The 20887-nt window shown below is 39.2% G+C and overlaps 1 protein-coding gene across 1 annotated transcript in view; it reads right to left on the bottom strand.

The window, feature by feature from the left end:
• The window catches only part of anxa1.2.L (annexin A1 gene 2 L homeolog), a 38982-nt gene extending 25501 nt beyond the window's left edge, over window positions 1–13481 (bottom strand). Inside the window, 6 exon segments of the mRNA NM_001092749.1 lie at window positions 1174–1264; window positions 9091–9204; window positions 10377–10471; window positions 10799–10886; window positions 10965–11040; window positions 13453–13481. Coding sequence (NP_001086218.1) covers window positions 1174–1264; window positions 9091–9204; window positions 10377–10471; window positions 10799–10886; window positions 10965–11027 — 451 coding nt within the window. The 5' untranslated portion in view covers window positions 11028–11040; window positions 13453–13481.
• Window positions 13482–20887: the final 7406 nt, after the last annotated feature.

Below are 20887 nucleotides of genomic sequence, written 5' to 3'. Positions count from 1 at the left end.
AAACACATAACAATATTAAAACATACAATATTTTTCTTAGGAAGGCATTTTAATAACTTTTCATAAAAAAAACAAAGGGGTCCCATCTGGAGCCTCGTTCACTAGTACTATTTCAACCTGTATGTGAATAAAGCAATTAATGCCATTTTATTTAGTATTACGTAGACATTCATATTCTAAAATTATTTGCAGATAGTTTTAATTTGTTATTATGTATGGTTTTATAATTTTTTTGTATTTTGTTTAGTGTGATATTGTATTAGCAATCTGGCTGCTAGGGTCCAGTTTACCCTAGCAACCAAGTAGTGGTTTGAATGAGAGACTGTAATGTGAATAGGAGAGGACAATTCATAAAAAGTAACAAAATTGTAGCCTCACAGATCAAAAGTTTTTGGCTTCTGGGGTCAATGACCCCCATATGAGGGAGGAAAAAGCCAAATGAATCAAAAACGACAAAAAAATTAAGACCAGTTGAAAAGTTGCTAAAAATAAGACATTGTAAAGGTCAATATACAGATAAAAGAATATACTTTGGCATACATTATAAATATTGAAAAGTACATATTGTGTGTACACTGTACATCAAACATAGAGATTACTTACAAAAGTGGACTGATATTAGGGGTTTGAGGGGCTCTGGCACAGACCTGCATTCTTCCATGAATACAACACTGACTGCATTTGTCAGATTTTGATGCAAGTGCCCATTAGTGCTCCAGCCCTTGAATCCAGGGTCAAAGTAGATTAGCTACTAAGTTTGCCTATGTGCAGTAACCCACAGCAACCAATTAGTAAGTAGCATTTGCAGTTCACTACTTTAAAGACAAACACCTTATTGGTTGCTTATGATGTTACCTGGGAGCACCTTTTACATATGTGAATCAGTTCAAAGAACCAATAAATGGGCCTGGCTACAATACAGTAACACTATACTTAGGGACCTTTTTATCATGCTGTGTAAAGAGTAGAGTGAAGCATTACCGATGATGTTGCCCAGAACAACCAATCAGCAATTAGATTTCAACAGTTAGAAAACAAAAGCAAAGATCTGATTGGTTGCTATGAGCAACATCACTGGTAATGTTTTCATACAGAATGATAAATAGACATGTACATCTGCAGGCTAAATGCTTGTTGGTAATGTTTAGCTTTAGTTAAAATATTAACAATTACCTTCCTTGTAGGCTGTGAGGATTGCCCGAATCTCTTTATTTGATCTTGATACCAGGATTTCAGTCAGAGTATCCTCATCCGTTCCTAAGCCCTTGTATGAGTAAAACAGAAAGCCAAGTGTCTCAAGGTTGACCTGCTATTAACCCTTTAAGTGCCACAGAACGTAGAATCTACGTTCTGTGGAAAAGTAACTTGAAATGCCACAGAACGTAGATTCTACGTTCTGCAGCACTTCCGGGTTGTGGAGCGGAGGAGCGGCTGTTAGAGCCGCTCGCTCCGTTCCGCTTCGATCCCCTGCCCCTAGGCAACGAGCAGAGCAGGGGATCGAGTGGCCCCTGGGGCGCGATCGCCCAGGGGCCCAAAAGCAGCAGCAGGCACGTGTTACTTACGTGTCCTGCTGCTGCAGCCTGCACTGCGCCGTTGATCTCCGCCCCCACAGCACAGGAACACGAGGATCGTCGCAGATGTCTTCCTGGGACCCCTCCACATCGTGTGCAACAGTCTTCAGCGACTTTTTCAGGTTAGTGCAACAATTACACACACAAACACACCAACACACACTTATTACAGTAATACACACTTAGATTCACACTTACACACACTTACACATACATTTTTGGGGATTGGGGGGGTCACTTACACTCACTGCACTTACACACATGTGCACACGCACACACGCGCACATAACATGTAATTTACCATTTGTATACACGCACACGCACATACATGGCATTGTGGCTTTTTTTTTTTTTTTCTTATCGCATCGTCTCTTTTTTTGGCTGAAAAAAATGTTTTATTGCCATTACGAATAGCGTATTCGCTAACCGTACTGTGCAATATCTTTTGTATGTTATTTCGGTGATTATATTGCAATTTTGGGTATTTTGGTGCATTTTTAGCCATTTTATTGAATTTTTAGCCATTTTATTGCATTTTCAGCTCTGCATATGTTGTGTTCACTTGTTTCTAGCCGTATAACCTGTTTGGCCCAGCTAAAATATTCAAACTGTGATTCTGATGGCCGATAACACTATTCTGGAAAAAAAACATTGATTTTTGTGGTTTTATTGGATTTTTTTTCATTTCACTCTTTACTGCCTTATTTTGTTTTGCCTTGTAAATTTTATCTACTATATATCCATTTGGGGGTCTCTGTGCGCCACATAGTTTGGTATATCTATGCATATTGGGCATCAAAGTGTTCCGTAGACCCCTGGCGTTCATATTTAGGATGTTTTATGCTGATACGTTACGAAATGTGGGGCATATAATGGGGTAAAATTCAAGCTTTGTGACGATTTTCAGAAATTTGATAAAAACCGTTATGTTCAGCATTGCTTTGCAGTTTGGCAGTTTGTAGTAGAAACACTTATTTACCCATATTGGATTCGTCAGAATGTGTACTTTCTGAAAATATATGGTTTTCTGGGGTCTCTGTACTGTTAGGGGGGTCTAATGTCGCATAATACACACACCAGGTGCTTATATTGCAGCAGCCAGAGCGTCAGCTGTGAAAATGTATATACACTATTGTCATTTGGTGGTCTCTGTGCGCCACATAGTTTGGTATATCTATGCATATTGAGCATCAAAGTGTTCAGTAGACCCCTGGCGTTCATATTTAGGATGTTTTATGCTGATACGTTACGAAATGTGGGGCATATAATGGGGTAAAATTCAAGCTTTCTGACGATTTTCAGAAATTTGATAAAAAACCGTTATGTTCAGCATTGCTTTGCAGTTTGGCAGTTTGTAGTAGAAACACTTATTTACCCATATTGGATTCGTCAGAATGTGTACTTTCTGAAAATATATGGTTTTCTGGGGTCTCTGTACTGTTAGGGGGGTCTAATGTTGCATAATACACACACCAGGCGCTTATATTGCAGCAGCCAGCGCGTCAGCTGTGAAAATGTATATACACTATTGTCATTTGGTGGTCTCTGTGCGCTACATAGTTTGGTATATCTATGCATATTGAGCATCAAAGTGTTCAGTAGACCTCTGGCGTTCATATTTAGGATGTTTTATGCTGATACGTTACAAACGTGGAGCATATAATGGGGTAAAATTCAAGCTTTGTGACGATTTTCAGAAATTTGATAAAAACCGTTATGTTCAGCATTGCTTTGCAGTTTGGCAGTTTGTAGTAGAAACACTTATTTACCCATATTGGATTCGTCAGAATGTGTAATTTCTGAAAATATATGGTTTTCTGGGGTCTCTGTACTGTTAGGGGGGTCTAATATCGCATAATACACACACCAGGTGCTTATATTGCAGCAGCCAGCGCGTCAGCCGTGAAAATGTATATACACTATTGTCATTTGGGGGTCTCTGTGCGCCACATAGTTTGGTATATCTATGCATATTGGGCATCAAAGTGTTCAGTAGACCCCTGGCGTTCATATTTAGGATGTTTTATGCTGATACGTTACGAAACGTGGAGCATATAATGGGGTAAAATTCAAGCTTTGTGACGATTTTCAGAAATCTGATAAAAACCGTTATGTTCAGCATTGCTTTGCAGTTTGGCAGTTTGTAGTAGAAACACTTATTTACCCATATTGGATTCGTCAGAATGTGTACTTTCTGAAAATATCTGGTTTTCTGGGGTCTCTGTACTGTTAGGGGGGTCTAATGTCGCATAATACACACACCAGGTGCTTATATTGCAGCAGCCAGCGCGTCAGCCGTGAAAATGTATATACACTATTGTCATTTGGGGGTCTCTGTGCGCCACATAGTTTGGTATATCTATGCATATTGGGCATCAAAGTGTTCAGTAGACCCCTGGCGTTCATATTTAGGATGTTTTATGCTGATACGTTACGAAACGTGGAGCATATAATGGGGTAAAATTCAAGCTTTGTGACGATTTTCAGAAATTTGATAAAAACCGTTATGTTCAGCATTGCTTTGCAGTTTGGCAGTTTGCAGTAGAAACACTTATTTACCCATATTGGATTCGTCAGAATGTGTACTTTCTGAAAATATATGGTTTTCTGGGGTCTCTGTACTGTTAGGGGGGTCTAATGTCGCATAATACACACACCAGGTGCTTATATTGCAGCAGCCAGCGCGTCAGCCGTGAAAATGTATATACACTATTGTCATTTGGGGGTCTCTGTGCGCCACATAGTTTGGTATATCTATGCATATTGGGCATCAAAGTGTTCAGTAGACCCCTGGCATTCATATTTAGGATGTTTTATGCTGATACGTTACGAAACGTGGAGCATATAATGGGGTAAAATTCAAGCTTTGTGATGATTTTCAGAAATTTGATAAAAACCGTTATGTTCAGCATTGCTTTGCAGTTTGGCAGTTTGTAGTAGAAACACTTATTTACCCATATTGGATTCGTCAGAATGTGTACTTTCTGAAAATATATGGTTTTCTGGGGTCTCTGTACTGTTAGGGGGGTCTAATGTCGCATAATACACACACCAGGTGCTTATATTGCAGCAGCCAGCGCGTCAGCCGTGAAAATGTATATACAGTATTGTCATTTGGGGGTCTCTGTGCGCCACATAGTTTGGTATATCTATGCATATTGGGCATCAAAGTGTTCAGTAGACCGCTGGCGTTCATATTTAGGATGTTTTATGCTGATAAGTTACGAAATGTGGGGCATATAATGGGGTAAAATTCAAGCTTTGTGACGATTTTCAGAAATTTGATAAAAAACGTTATGTTCAGCATTGCTTTGCAGTTTGGCAGTTTGTAGTAGAAACACTTATTTACCCATATTGGATTCGTCAGAATGTGTACTTTCTGAAAATATATGGTTTTCTGGGGTCTCTGTACTGTTAGGTGGTCTAATGTCGCATAATACACACACCGGGTGGTTATGTTGCAGCAGCCAGCGCGTCAGCCGTGAAAATGTCTATACATATTGTCATTTGGGGGTCTCTGTGCGCCACATAGTTTGGTATATCTATGCACATTGGGCATCAAACTATTTAGTAGACCCCTATGTTTATATTTAGGATGCTTTATGCTGGTAATGATACATGGACAATACGTTGCTGGAAAGTTGAAGCTTTGAGGCAATTTTCAGATATTTCACCAAAACCGCCAAATTTGGCAAAGCCTTGCGACTCAGTAGTTTGGAGCAGAAAGGCATGGGTACCCATTTTAGATTCTGTAGAATGTGTACTTTCCAAAAATGTATGGGTTTGGGGGGTAAACATATATTTCTGTGTTTTTACCCCACAAAAATGCAGACAATGTGCTGATTTTTCATTAGCTGACGTTACCCACAGGACAATTTGTATGTGCTAACTTCATTTTGGGGCCTCTAAATGCCATATACTTTGGTAAACCTATGCACAGTGGGCACCAAACTGTTTGGAGGACCCCTGGCAATCACAATTTGGGTGCTTTTTTGTGATACGTAATGATACATGGGTGATATGATGCTGGATAGTTGAAGCATTGAGGCAATTTTCAGATATTTCACCAAAACCGACAACTTTGGGAAAGCCTTGCGACTCAGTAGTTTGGAGCAATAAGGCATGGGTACCCATTTTAGATTCTGTAGAATGTGTACTTTCCAAAAATGTATGGGTTTGGGGGGTAAACATATATTTCTGTGTTTTTACCCCACAAAAAATGCAGTTAATGTGTTGATCTTTCATTAGCTGAAGTTACCCACAGGACTATTTGTATGCACTAACTTCATTTTGAGGCCTCTAAATGCCAGATACTTTGGTAAACCTATGAACAATGGCCACCAAACTGTTCGGAGGAACCCTGGCAATCATATTTAGGGTGCTTTTTCTTGGTGCATAACGATACATGGGTGATATGGTGCTGAGAAGTTGAAGCTTTGAGGCAATTTTCAGATATTTCACCAAAACCGACAATTGTGGGAAAGCCTTGCGACTCAGTAGTTTGGAGCAGAAAGGCATGGGTACCCATTTTAGATTCGGTAGAATGTGTACTTTCCAAAACTATATGGGTTTGGGGGGTAAACATATATTTCTGTGTTTTTACCCCACAAAAAATGCAGTTAATGTGTTGATCTTTCATTAGCTGAAGTTACCCACAGGACTATTTGTATGCACTAACTTCATTTTGAGGCCTCTAAATGCCAGATACTTTGGTAAACCTATGAACAATGGCCACCAAACTGTTCGGAGGAACCCTGGCAATCATATTTAGGGTGCTTTTTCTTGGTGCATAACGATACATGGGTGATATGGTGCTGAGAAGTTGAAGCTTTGAGGCAATTTTCAGATATTTCACCAAAACCGACAATTGTGGGAAAGCCTTGCGACTCAGTAGTTTGGAGCAGAAAGGCATGGGTACCCATTTTAGATTCGGTAGAATGTGTACTTTCCAAAACTATATGGGTTTTGGGGGGCAAACATATATTTCTGTGTTTTTACCCCGCAAAAATGCAGTCAATGTGTTGATTTTTCATTAGCTGAAGTTACCCACAGAACTGTTTGTATGCGCTAACTTCATTTTGGGGCCTCTAAATGCAGATACTTTGGTAAACTTATGAACAATGGCCACCAAAATGTTCAGAGGAACCCTGGCAATCATATTTAGGGTGCTTTTTCTTAGTACGTAATGATACATGGGTGATATGGTGCTGGGAAGTTGAAGCTTTGAGGCAATTTTCAGATATTTCACCAAAACCGACAACTTTGGGAAAGCCTTGCGACTCAGTAGTTTGGAGCAGAAAGGCATGGGGACCCATTTTAGATTCGGTAGAATGTGTACTTTCCAAAAATATATGGGTTTTGGGGGTAAACATATATTTCTGTGTTTTTACCCCACAAAAATGCAGTCAATGTGTTGATTTTTCATTAGCTGAAGTTACCCACGGGACTGTTTGTATGCGCTAACTTCATTTTGGGGCCTCTAAATGCCAGATACTTTGGTAAACCTATGAACAATGGCCACCAAACTGTTTGGAGGAACCCTGGCAATCATATTTAGGGTGCTTTTTCTTGGTGCGTAACGATACATGGGTGATATGGTGCTGAGAAGTTGAAGTTTTGAGGCAATTTTCAGATATTTCACCAAAACCGACAATTGTGGGAAAGCCTTGCGACTCAGTAGTTTGGAGCAGAAAGGCATGGGTACCCATTTTAGATTCGGTAGAATGTGTACTTTCCAAAAATATATGGGTTTTGGGGGTAAACATATATTTCTGTGTTTTTACCCCACAAAAATGCAGTCAATGTGTTGATTTTTCATTAGCTGAAGTTACCCACGGGACTGTTTGTATGCGCTAACTTCATTTTGGGGCCTCTAAATGCCAGATACTTTGGTAAACCTATGAACAATGGCCACCAAACTGTTTGGAGGAACCCTGGCAATCATATTTAGGGTGCTTTTTCTTGGTGTGTAACGATACATGGGTGATATGGTGCTGAGAAGTTGAAGGTTTGAGGCAATTTTCACATATTTCACCAAAACTGACAATTGTGGGAAAGCCTTGCGACTCAGTAGTTTGGAGCAGAAAGGCATGGGTACCCATTTTAGATTCAGTAGAATGTGTACTTTCCAAAAATATATGGGTTTTGGGGGTAAACATATATTTCTGTGTTTTTACCCCACAAAAATGCAGTCAATGTGTTTGATTTTTCATTAGCTGAAGTTACCCACGGGACTGTTTGTATGCGCTAACTTCATTTTGGGGCCTCTAAATGCCAGATACTTTGGTAAACCTATGAACAATGGCCACCAAAATGTTCAGAGGAACCCTGGCAATCATATTTAGGGTGCTTTTTCTTAGTACATAATGATACATGGGTGATATGGTGCTGGGAAGTTGAAGGTTTGAGGCAATTTTCACATATTTCACCAAAACCGACAATTTTGGGAAAGCCTTGCGACTCAGTAGTTTGGAGCAGAAAGGCATGGGTACCCATTTTAGATTCTGTAGAATGTGTACTTTCCAAAAATATATGGGTTTGGGGGGTAAACATATATTTCTGTGTTTTTACCCCACAAAAAATGCAGTCAATGTGTTGATTTCTCAGTAGCTGAAGTAAAGTCCTGATCAATTTGGATGTGCTAACTTCATATTGGTGTCTCTAAATGCCAGATACTTTGGTAAACCTATGCATAATGGGTGTCAAACTGTTCAGTGGACCCCTGGCAATCATATTTCAGGTGCTTTTTCTTGGTACCTAATATAGTTTGGGATATGCGGAGCAGCAAAATAAAACCTTTGCAATGATTTTTCAGAATTTTGAATTTTTTTTTGAAAAACCGCTATGTTCAGACAAGCTTTTATGTTTGGTAGTTGGGATTAGAGAGACATAGTTACCCATTTTGTAATCGGCAGAATGTGTACTTTTCAAAAATGTATGGTTTTCTGGGGTAAACCTACGGTTTCAGGAGTTTTTGCCTTGGAATCTAAAGCATGCCGTTTTCTGCCTTAGTGCTTTCAAAATTCGGCAATATACTGCCGGGAGTTTTGAGGTACAGAAGTCCTAAATCTCCCTAAAACTATACATATCTGGTATTGGCACGTTCGAGAGACATAAGGCTTTCCAAATCAGTTGGATTTTCATCCGTAAAATGAAATATTTTTCTGGTATAAATTGATATACGATGAAAAATGGTAATTTTTCATTTTTTTTTGGTATTTAGCACTATAAATTTTTTTGCACAGGTGGAAATACATGAAAACTCAGGCAGATTTAGAAAGCTCAGTTTCTACCGAAAAAAACAATGTATAGTTTTCCTAGGTAAACTATAGGTTTCCCCTCAGAAAATGCCCCTAAAGTGAGAGAGCACAAAATGTTTCAAAAACGGCTGGCATTTCGCGTAACCAAAATGTGAAATTCTGCTGGCACTTAAAGGGTTAAAGTTTGCATACTATACTGCAATAATAACAAAAATTCTACTTAAATATATCATTATAAATTAATTAGTATGAACGAATACCTTTGTGGCATGTTTCAGCTCATAAGCATCGAATTCAGCAGGGGTTTTAATTAATGATAAAACTACATCTTCAAATTTGCCAGAGAGAGCCTTTTTTAGGGATTCTTCCAAGGGCTACAAAAGATACAAACATAAATATTATGGCATACCAAAAAAAAAATAGGTTTTCATGTTGTTTTTGAATTTATAGGATACTAAAGAGTGAACAGACTTTAATAAGACTTTAATAAGGTGCAGACATTAATAAGGTGCACAAAATGTTCCATACAATAAATGGAACAGTGGCTCTGCTTGGTCAGAATAAAGTGATTCAGCCCCATAGCTTTTCTTTTTTGCCAGAAAGAAAGAACTTGGGAGTGTGCTGTATTGTTTGTCCCATAAAATGTTCACCATTCATTTCAATAAACAACATGGATTCCTATTCCACAGAAAAATGCTTCTGTACAGAAAAGCAGGCATCATTATGATTCTAGAGTGATTATTGTCTAGAAGTAGTGTCAGTATTCCTAGACTTCAGGATACAGAAGCTTCGTCTAGCATTTATCTTGCTTAAAGTAATTACCTTAATTACTATTGACTATTCTTTTTTTTTTTTTTTTTTCTTTTTTTTTAATTCTCACCCAAACACTCACATACCACAATGATGGCAGTTTTCATGATGCATTTGGATCATGTAGAAAACACAGGGGAACTTTAGCAATTCAGCAAGACCCTTTGTACTAGGGGGTGGCAAAAAGCAGCCTTTGGTAAGATTTAGAGCCCAATTTTAAATGTTTTTAAGCACAATTGAACTCGAGTCTCTTTAAGCACAGGGGTGATAAAGGGGTGGCATCAGGTCCTCTGAGAAAACACATCAGATAAAAACTCCAAATTGCTATTTGCCAATAGTATTATAATAAAGAAATACTTTACGACAACAAAATGCATAATGGTCTTACTCAAGAGAACCTTTGTAAACAGCATTATTGATTTTTATATATATATATATATAGTCAAATTCCCTTGTTTGTTATAGTTTATATATATATATATATATATATATATATATATATATATATATATATATATATATATATACACACACACCAGGCCCGGACTGGCAATCTTTGGGTTCTGGCAAATGCCAGAGGGGCTGCTATAAAGACCCATAGAAAGTCAGTATTTAGTGGGCTGGTGGGAGCTGTTTGGGCCTCTGTGTACCTGAAATGCCAGAGCCTATTTTAAATCTCAGTCCGGACCTGATATATACACACATTTCTACAAACAAAATTGTGCCACAAGCTCACCTTGCCTACACTCTTCTGGTAAGCAGCTTTAATGTCCTGGCGCTGTGCATTGTTTCTTTTTGTTAGGATGTCAATGATGGTTGCTTCATCCACACCTTGAATAAATATTTGAAAATTACAATTGTAAATTATAACTTGCATTTATAAACTGCCAAAGGTGCTTGGAGTCGAACTAATATCAAACCATATATAAAGCACATTGGACTTTCCATTTTAATAACCTATCCGTTGGTGTGATGGACTCTTTAAAGAGGCTGTTCACCCTGCAATTAACTTTTAGTATGATGTAGAGAATGATATTCTGAGACAGTCTGCAATTATTTGTGGGTTTTGAGTTATGTAGCGTTTTATTCAACGGCTCTCTGGTTTGCAATTTCAGCAATCTGGTTGCTAGGGTCCAAATATACTTTCATTTCACCCACCTTTAGCCTTGATAGCTTTGTCCAAGGAAGCAGCATCTGCAGATGCATTGAAGCCAGGAGCACCCTTTAAACCTCCACTTGTTTGTTGCTGATGAATAAAAGAACATTTCATGATAAAGTAAAGATACTTAGATTTGACACTTAGATACTTAGATTTGACACTTACAGTACCATAGTCAGGGTCACCCAGAAATGAAGCCTGCTGCAGGAAAGCTTGTATAAAGGACATAGTACCCTTTTTTCTATTAAAATGAATAAAAAATATAAAACAGTGAATTTAGTACATATTCCTACAATACATTATTCTAGCAAATTAACCAATTACAATCAGGAGGCTAATGTGGTTATTTGCCTGTATTTAATTATACAATTGTCCCATGTGCAAGTGCAGTTACTGTGAGGGTTGGTATTCCTCTACATACTGATGGCTATTGCAATGTCTAAGGTATACTGCAACTGTATAACACACAACTTGAACATGCAGGCAAAATTCTGTACATTTTTTTTTTTATCAGTATCTTTAGAAGATTTGAGCAGGGCTGTTCTGACTGATGCTATATTATAACTCACTTATTCCACCTAGAGTTTGGTCTATTACCTCACATAAAATAGATAGTCTAAATAGTTACTGGGCTTCGAAAGTAAATATTTTACTCTTCCCCTGGTACCCAAACCTTGGGGACGATGCTTTATTGTCATACTTACGGTTACTGTAATATGTGTAACATACAGTAGTTGTATGATACAGAAACCCAGATAATCACCATGAAGATTTGGGGTACTGACGTAACAAGAGCCCCCTTGGCAAAAGAATTTTCAGAGGGGCCGGGTTCACCAAGAGCCGCTCCCCTCCCTTGCCTAAAAGAGGAACTATCGTAAAAATTAAAATTTAATATGTTTCCTCATACTGAAGTAAGAAACGTTCTAAATTCAATCAACTAAAAATTCTGCATCGTTTCTGAAATATTCAAGTTTAGCTTTACTATTCCTCTCTCAGCATCTGTTTCTCTTAATTCTGTCTTCATGCAGCAGTTGGGGGTCAGATGAACTTTCCTAGCAGATGTATTAGAGCTCACTCAAATAACTGATTTCAGTACAAACAAAATCTAACAAAATAACTGCCTTTTGCACAAATCCTGCATGTAGAGAGAGAGAGAGAATTTCTGGTGATTTTAATAGTGAGCTCTGATACATCTTCTAGGCAAAAGGAGCCCCCGTATAAGAGATATTGGATCATTCATCTGACACCCAACAGACAGAAAGAGGAGACGCAGATGCTGATAGAGGAATAATGAATATAAACTTGATTATTTCAGAAACGTTAGATAATTTTTAATTGATTGTATTTAGAGAGTTTCTTATTTCAGTATACTGAAGCTAATATGAAATTTTCATTTTCATGATATTAACCTCCTCTCCCCCGCCACGTGTTCGTGCAGGCGTTCTTGCCACAATTTAAAGAAGAGAGAAGGGAGGGATTTTAATGCTATGGAGGAAGCAGACCCCACGATCTGGACAACCCTGCCCCCCCCCACACACACAACCTCGGGGTCTGCTTCCTCTATAGTTGCACCACTGGTTGGGGGAATACAAATATGTATTTAGAAAGCTTAGTACTTGGATGGCCACCAACTATTCGACATTAAAAAAACGCCAAACTTCTCGTGGAGAAAGTGATTTGGTATGTAGCATATCTACATTATATGCACTCACTTAACTAGAACAGTCCTGATCAGATTTTCTAAACACATTATTATTAAAGAGAGAATAACAGAGAGATAAATAATCCTGCATATTCAGAATGTGTCATACAGCTGTTACACATCGCAGGCTTTACAGCAGCATGTAGAGACATAGCTCCTCTCTATCAGGGGCTGAACAGATAATCACCCCAAGGAAATCAAAATATTTAGCCAAGAAACTCAGCAACTAGTCAACCTATCACCTGTTATGTGACAAAACTGCTAAATGTCACTGCTATAATAACATATTTGCACTACAGTGTAAAAAAAAAAAAAAAAAGTTGCATCCAAAAATGAATAGTATTTGGAACCTGACTTTCTGCATGCTCAGACTGGTGTTTTCAACTGTAGCAAACCTGTTGCTGCGGCACAGAATAATGTTTGTTTACCTTAACCCCTGTACCATTTAAAATCCTTTTAAAACCAGTAAGGAACTTCCATTTTCTCTCTTGGCTCATTTTACAAACAAAGGAAAAAATCCTACGTTTTAATTTGTTGCATTGAAATAGTAAATAGCGTTGTGGTTATTGCACAGGGAAATGTGAACACGTCCCTTCATTTCTGTGCAGGACAGAGACATGGAGCTGGTATGACTCACTGTTTGGCTTAGTTTTTTTACTTGGTTTCTATGGCTCCAAACCACAAAGTAAAACACTGGAAAATTCATCATTTTCATTTTTTTACAATATTATTAACTTTTTAGCTAAGTTTCACATGTAATCCTTTAAGCATTTGCATTTAACTTCTTTAACAGATAAGAAAATAGACATGCATGAAGATTCCAGCTTCTCAATTAATACACATTATAATATTATATTTCATTGTTAGAACTTTAGAAAGTACAGTTACTGTGAACATGCAGAATTTTAAGCTTCCAGGCTGATAAATGCAAATGAAAAAGATACAACTTACCAGTGATCAAGTACCGAGTGTAGTTCTACTTTACCAGTTAGACAGGAGACAAATTCAGCCCTGGGCTTGAGATTTTTATAAGAACTCTTGGAAACCACACCTAGCAACCAACATTTTCTCTTCTATTACACTGATTGGCTTAAAGTAGTCAGATGATGAAAAATCTGCTATAAATGAATACAAACCAGGCTTTTTCTCTCATCCGTAACCATTTTTTCCTGCAGGATTACATTTTTTTTTAATGTTCCTACGGATTTAAAGGGAAAATAACCCCCCCTTTTTTACATTAGCTTCTTCAGTTCGGTTTATGTATAAAAAGTATATAAAATCTGAACCAATAAAAAATATAATCTAAATGTATTTATACGTATATACTATAGAACCAACACCCTTTTAATCTCACGTTTTAATACAACCCCTGGGACAAGTCCCAAAATGTATCACTTCACAATGGAACAAGGTGAGGGAGTGGTTGCATGCAGTGATGGGCGAATTTGTCGAGTTTCGTTTCGCCACGAATTTTGCGAATTTCCCACAAAATTCACAAAACGGGCGAAAAATTTGCAAAACAGCGAATTGTCGCCGGCCTCGATTCCGTTGCCGGCATCAAAGAACTTCCGGATTTTCGCGAGAAATTCACGAATTTATTCGCAGGCAGCGGAACACGAAAATTCCCCACAAATTTGCACCTGGTGAATAATTTCGCCCATCACTAGTTGCATGGCACAGTGAGGCTAAGATGAGGGTGCTGGTCCCTGCAACACAGACAGGCTATCATGGTTTCCCTTCAATCAGGTATCAGATGTTGAATCAGGAATGTCTTTGTAAAGAAAATACATTTATATGTTTGGGACTTAGCAGATAGTTAGTAAGCTCATGTCAAAAATGGAGCAAACATGTGAACCCAGAATTTCCGAGAGTCAGTAATTTGCACCTGAACATTCTCCCCATTGAGAAGCATAGGCGTCACACCCTAAATCCTCAGGAGCACCCAGAGAAAGAAACACAACCCTAGGCAGATCAGGGGAGTGGTTATGGGTGGGTGAATGATACCAGGTGCACCTGGATTCTTTTTGGTCTAGGTTGGCATGTCTGAGGGGGGTATATTTTTCCCTTTAAGCAGAAATGACAAGAGAATTACTGTGGATTCTCTAATCAAAGAAAATTACATACTGCTGTAGAGATACACAAAGCAACTTTGTTACAAGCCAGTTTCAAGAATATGGCTGTAAATGATATTTCTGTTGCTTTGTTTACTTGTTTGTCAAGGGTTACCACCCTTCCTTATCCAGAAAGCCGGACGGGGTTAGTAGTTGACATCAAAGGGACATGGTTGTGACATCATCAGGTGGGGTAATAACATCATGGTGGTGGGACTATGATGTGGCAGTTGGTCAATCGCCACACCAATCTAGGAGAGTCCTGCCCAGTTTTCCTAATTTGGAAAACCGGGCAGGCAGTTTTGACCTGGGCAGCCCTTCTGAAAACCAAGCTTTCTGGGTCAAAACCAAACAGGTGGCAACTGTATTTTTCACTGATTGTATACTTCAAATATGTCATGGGCGAATCTGACCAGTTTCGCTTTGCCAGAAAATTCGAAAAACAATAAAAATTTGCCGAAATGCACTGAAGTCTATGGGCGACAATTTTTTTTCACCCATTGTAGTCTATTGGAGTTATTTTCATGACAAAACTTGTCGAAAAAATGATTATTTGATGTTGATTGTGGATATTTAGGTCTGGCATTGGTCTAGGCACCAGATTTATGCACATCCCCGTTTCTCACCAGTTGCCGAATGTGCAAGTCAGTCTGCCCGTGCAGTGATCATAGAAAAAAACGGTGCCCCATCACCCCCTCTCTGGATTTAGATTCAATTGTCTAGCCGTGCAAGGCACATATATTTGGTCTGTGCCTTGCACAGAATTATGAATCCAGCAAAAGCACTTAGCACAGCTCACACCTGTCTTGGGCACAGTCAACACTACTCTTTGAATAGGCCCTAAAGAGTGCAATTTTTTGGCTGTTAGAACTTGCACCCATGGTAACGAATCCAATAGTCTCTCTTTCCATTGATCATGAATCTTTCCCAAGACAATAGAAGTAAAAGGTTCACTCTAAACCTTACAACATGCCACCAAACAATAGCTACTGAGTTACAGTGCATTCATGTGAATATAGAATCTTGCCAAATATCCTCAGTGATCTTTAAATGTGTTATTCACCTTCCAAACACTTTTTCAGTTGAGTTGTTTTCAGATTGTTCTCCAGAAATAAAGATTTTTTTCAATTACTTTCTAATATTTATATATAAATATGCCCCCTTTTATGCATGGAATCACTACCCATGCTCAGTGCCCACTCTCCAATTACTAGGATGACTGATGTTGCTTTGCCATCTATGTCCAATGAATGCAAGTTATTGTAGTTATATAGCATTTTACTTATTGTATTAATCCCAGACATGTCAGCATATCTCCCAACATTTATAATGTTGGGGAATGCGGGGAATGATGTCCCAATCTCATGACTTTGACCAGTTGGCAGGGAAACAGGACATCAAAAGGACAATCATGAACCAAAAGTTGGGTAGCAAAAGCAGGGCTGTTCCATCATGTAAAAGGGAGGTATGTCACTGTTTCTCTTTGTTTTCCTGCACTGAATAGCCAGAAAAAGATTCCTACAACTTAATTAAACAATAGGCTTTTTGGCAGAAAGCCCAGAATACTCAGTACCTGCACTTAGATACATTTGTAACTATTTAAGATGAGCAAAGATACAATTGTAACTAGTTCTAGTGGGAAAACTGAGACTTACAGGTTAAAGAGCAATTCACCTTTATAAACAAAACTATAACAACACATACAAAATGGCCCTAAAACCACCAGAAATGTGCTCAAACTTCCCATAACCTTCCAAACTTTTTTAAAAGGGACATGAATGATGTTTGGGAGCGGGCGGCAAAAATGGGCGTGGTCGATTTTAAATATTGGTATGTATAGAAATGGATTCAGAATATTTCACAAACCCCAAACATATTATACATATGGCTGTGTTGAACTACAACACGGAATCCCCAAGAGATTCTGAGAGTTAAAGCTTGAGGATCAACTGCAGAAAGTAACAAAGGACAGCCTCCACATCACAGTACAAAGTAATAGTATAATCACATACCAGCTAAAGCAGGTTGCAGGCTATTGTACAGACAGGTTGGAACTGAGAGGCTACAACTGCAGCAAATAGAAGTAGACCTTTCTACTCCAATTACATTCTGGGTATTGTAGTTTTACATTTACCTTGACTGTAGGTAATTCAATAAAAACAACATTAACCAATATGCACTGGGATGGCACACTTGGCGGAAAAACTTTGGCTAGTTTTCAAAGTACAAACCTAACAAGGCTGAAAAAAACTAGCCTAAATACTTAACATAGCTGGTATGTACTTTGGAAACCAGTCTGGGCTTGAAATCAGTAGCCCAATTTGGTGGACAAACTGCCAACCTGGCAGAGGTGTGCCTGTTGGCCGGACACCCTAGGTAGCCTAGCCGGCTAGCTTGCCCCCCATCTCCATCTCACGTGCATGCGCGGCAGCAGGGCTCACGTGCGCATGCGCAATAACAATTTTCACGCACGCAAACACAGAAGCAGCATTCTCCGGCGCAAGTCTAGTGCCAGGTCTGGTATAGGAGTAGGCAGAAGAGGTAGCTGCCCAGCGCCCCCCAATCGCTACTCCCTAGGCAGCTGCCTCTTCTGCCTACTCCTAGTTCTGGCCCTGCAACCTGACAATCCCGCTGGTTACCGTCTGGCCCTGTGAGGTCATCAGTATGCTGCTCCCAGGCAGGGTTGGGAAAAAGGACTCCTTCATGCGGAGCTGAGAGAAAGGAAGAACATGAGGAGGAGAGAGGGAGTGCTAGTATATACAGTTAGGTCCTGATCCAGCTGGCAATCCTGCTAGTTCTTGTCTGGCCCTGTGAAGTCATCAGTATGCTGCTCCCAGGCAGGGTTAGAAAAAAGGACTCCTTCCAGGGGAGCAGAGAGGGAGTGCTAGTGTGAAAGGTAGCTACTGTATGCTTTGGATAGGCAGCTCTGATATGAGTAGGTGGTAGTAACCCCTAAAGTTCCATGGAGGAATTATTAACATGAGCCAACTGTGAAGTTAAGGGGCCTATTTGGCAAATAATTAATGCCAGAAAAATGGCATAAAAAAGCTGTGTAAAATAAATTGTGAATTTATAAAGTGTGTGTTTACACCACCGGGAACTCCATTATATCACATTTAAAGGAAAACTAAAGGCTAACTAAAGAAGTACTAGACATGTTAAATTATGGTTTGGGCTTTTGTATCAGCCCAAGGCAACCACAGGCTTTTAGCAGTAAAGATCTGTGCCTCCAAAGATGCCCCAGTAGCTCCCCGTCTTCTTTTCTGCTGATTCACTGCACAGACATGTTCTGTGCTCTGTGCTACTGTCACTTACTGAGCTTAGGGACCCACTCACAATATACAGTACACATAGAATATAAATGTCACAATATAAGGCTGATTAGGTAATTAATACAGATAATTACTATATGTCAGCATTGAAAATAGTGCAACTAGCATCAGAATTTAATAATCATCCCTGTAACATCAGCCTATATTACAGGCCAACCGCATTTTCTGCTTGATAATTTGTGACGACCCCTAAGCTTAGATTCTCAGCAGCTGCTCAAAGCTTACTGAGCATGTCAGTGTCTCAGACACTTTTCGAGATGGTGACCTCTTGTGACAAGTTTGAAGTCCTGGATCATTGCGGCTATTGAGAAGCTGAAACTTTAGGTTGGTGCTATTCAGTTCAGTATATAAAATATGGTATAGTTCGCCTTTAAGACCTTGTGTAATCCATTAAAGTTAATGTGAAACATTTAAGCAGCCAATAAGTTTCAATGTAAAAAAAAAATACAAAAAAAACCTTGGATAAAGCACGATGGATGAACATCACTTTGCCATTTTTGTAAACAAGGTTATCTAGTATACAGGATAGTGCTCTCTATAGACTGAGTCAGTTAGCAAGAGCAGCTTTGAGCTCCACCAAGGAGGATAGAAGCCCTCCATCAGGCTCTGCTTGCCTGTAGTGAAGGGATCACAGTACTGACAAGAGAAACAGATTACTGTTTTATCCCTGTTCCACTTCTATTGTAAGAATCCTTCCGGACCACACGAGGTACTGACAACCTGGTAGGTGTATATTTTCTACTCCCTCTGCTATTCCTTCAGTGGTGCTGTTTTGTGTTGTATCTGCCAACATCTGTGACTGTACCTGCACTTAATCAACTACCTCATGTGCTGTGAGTATGCTCAACCCTGTGGTGCTTTACATTGAACAAAGCCTGTTTGCAAAGAACCCCTGGCGTCTATTTTTACATCTTTACATCTGTACATCTTAGGCAGTATTGAGGTGCAGTTAGACAACACCCTCATGTGCTCTTTCCACCTAGTGAAGGCCCATCCTGCTGAAAGAGGGTGCAATGTAGCCCATAATCTACAGTACTAGTTGGCATTTGTCTATCTAAGCCAATTTTGGGTTACACAAGAAATAAAAAAGGGAAACTAAACCAAAAACAGACTGATGTCTTTTATATTGTGCTATGTGTACCTGGTAATTGTGCATGTGGAAAGAATCCAGCTGGCAGAATGCATTAAACAATAGAGAGTTGTTGGGAGCCTGCGGCATGAGAGAGGCTGGTAACACACCCTCCCCCAGTTAAGTAACTTGTCAGGCAGGCTAGGTTAGAACAGAGGCAGACTAAGTCTGTATTTTCTTATATTAAATAAAGAAACCCTGGATATATGTGATCTCTTATCTAGAAACCCAATATCCAAAAGGCTCCTAATTACAGGTAGGCCATCTCCCATAAAGTCCAAATTATTTAAATCCCTTTAAAAAAACGGAAAAAACAAAACAAAACACAGAAACCTTGTAGTTGATCACATCAAACTGTGCCAAAGGAATGGATGGCACTCCACTTAAAGAGGGAACAAATGTTTATTGCAAGCTCTGCAGGGATACAATCCCTTAATCATAGGCTATCCAGAAACGCGTATGGGCCGTTTGATCCCTGTAGAGCTTGCAATAAACATTTGTTCCCTCTTTAAGTGGAGTGCCGTCCATTCCTTTGGCACAGTTTGAGTTAAGGCGGTGGGGACGCTGCGGACAGAGCACCCCTGAGGAGGGATTGGAGCTGCCAAAGGAGGGGAAGGCTGAGCGGTCTCCTGGGTGTGATAGAGGAGTTGATCACATCAAAGTTGCAAAATTCCATATTGGTGGCAAAACAATCCTATTGGTTTATTTAATGTTTTAAAGGAAAACTATACCCCCAAAACAAACACTTAAGCAACAGATAGTTTACATCATATTGGCATATTAAAGAATCTTACAAAACTGGAATATATATTTAAGTAAATATTGCCCTTTTACATCTCTTGCCTTGAACCACCATTTTGTGATGGTCTGTGTGCTGCCTCAGAGATCACCTGACCAGAAATACTGCAGCTCTAACTATAACAGGAAGAAGTGTGGAAGCAAAGGACAGAACTCTGTCTGTTAACTGGCTCACATGACCTTACAAGTATGGTTTGTTTGGTATGTTTGTGTGCACAGTGAATCCTACAATCACAGGGGATGGCCCTTATTTTTTAAAATGGCAATTTTCTATTTATGATTACCCAATGGCACATACTACTACAAAAGTATATTATTATGAAAATGGTTTATATACATGAAGCAGGGTTTTATATATGAGCTGTTTTATGCAATATCTTTTGGGGGGGGTTATAGTTTTCGTTTAAAAGGTTTTTTTTTTTTTGTTTTTTTTTAAAGGTGTAGAGATCCAGATTGATAGAAAACCGCCTGAACCAGAAAAACACTGGGTCCAAAGTATTCCAAATTATATATATGTACCCATCTATATAATATAATCCCACAGGGTATAATAGATACCCCATTATGTACTCAGTAATACAGTAAAAGTTATGAGAAAAAAAAATTATTAGGGATGCACTGAATCCTGTATTTGCCAGCATTTTTCAGCAGGATTCAGCCAAATTCAAGGGCCTGGCCAAACCAAAATTACGATCAAGGAAATCATGCTTAATGCTAATTGTTTGCTCTATGATAAACCACAAAGCCGGGGTGCATTATTGATCTCCTGCACTTACCCTTATCAATATATTAATGCATTAATACCTAGCCTGGGGTGCTCCGCCAATGAGGCGAGCTGAGGTGCTCGTCTGAGGCGGCAGCGACAGATACGTTTCCAGGGGTGGCAAAAGCCGAATTTCCTGTTTTGAAACTGTAAATTTAGCTTTATTAGTGCTCTCCGCACTAGTGTTCCTGCCTCGGATGCCTCCTCTCCTGATACGTAAGCCAGCGGGGGGGGGGGGGCGACATTTTGAGGA

Source organism: Xenopus laevis, chromosome 1L, assembly GCF_017654675.1.
Source record: "Xenopus laevis strain J_2021 chromosome 1L, Xenopus_laevis_v10.1, whole genome shotgun sequence".
Classification (NCBI taxonomy): domain Eukaryota; kingdom Metazoa; phylum Chordata; class Amphibia; order Anura; family Pipidae; genus Xenopus; species Xenopus laevis.
Note: the sequence above shows the minus strand (reverse complement) of the source record. Positions and strands in the feature narration are given on the sequence as shown.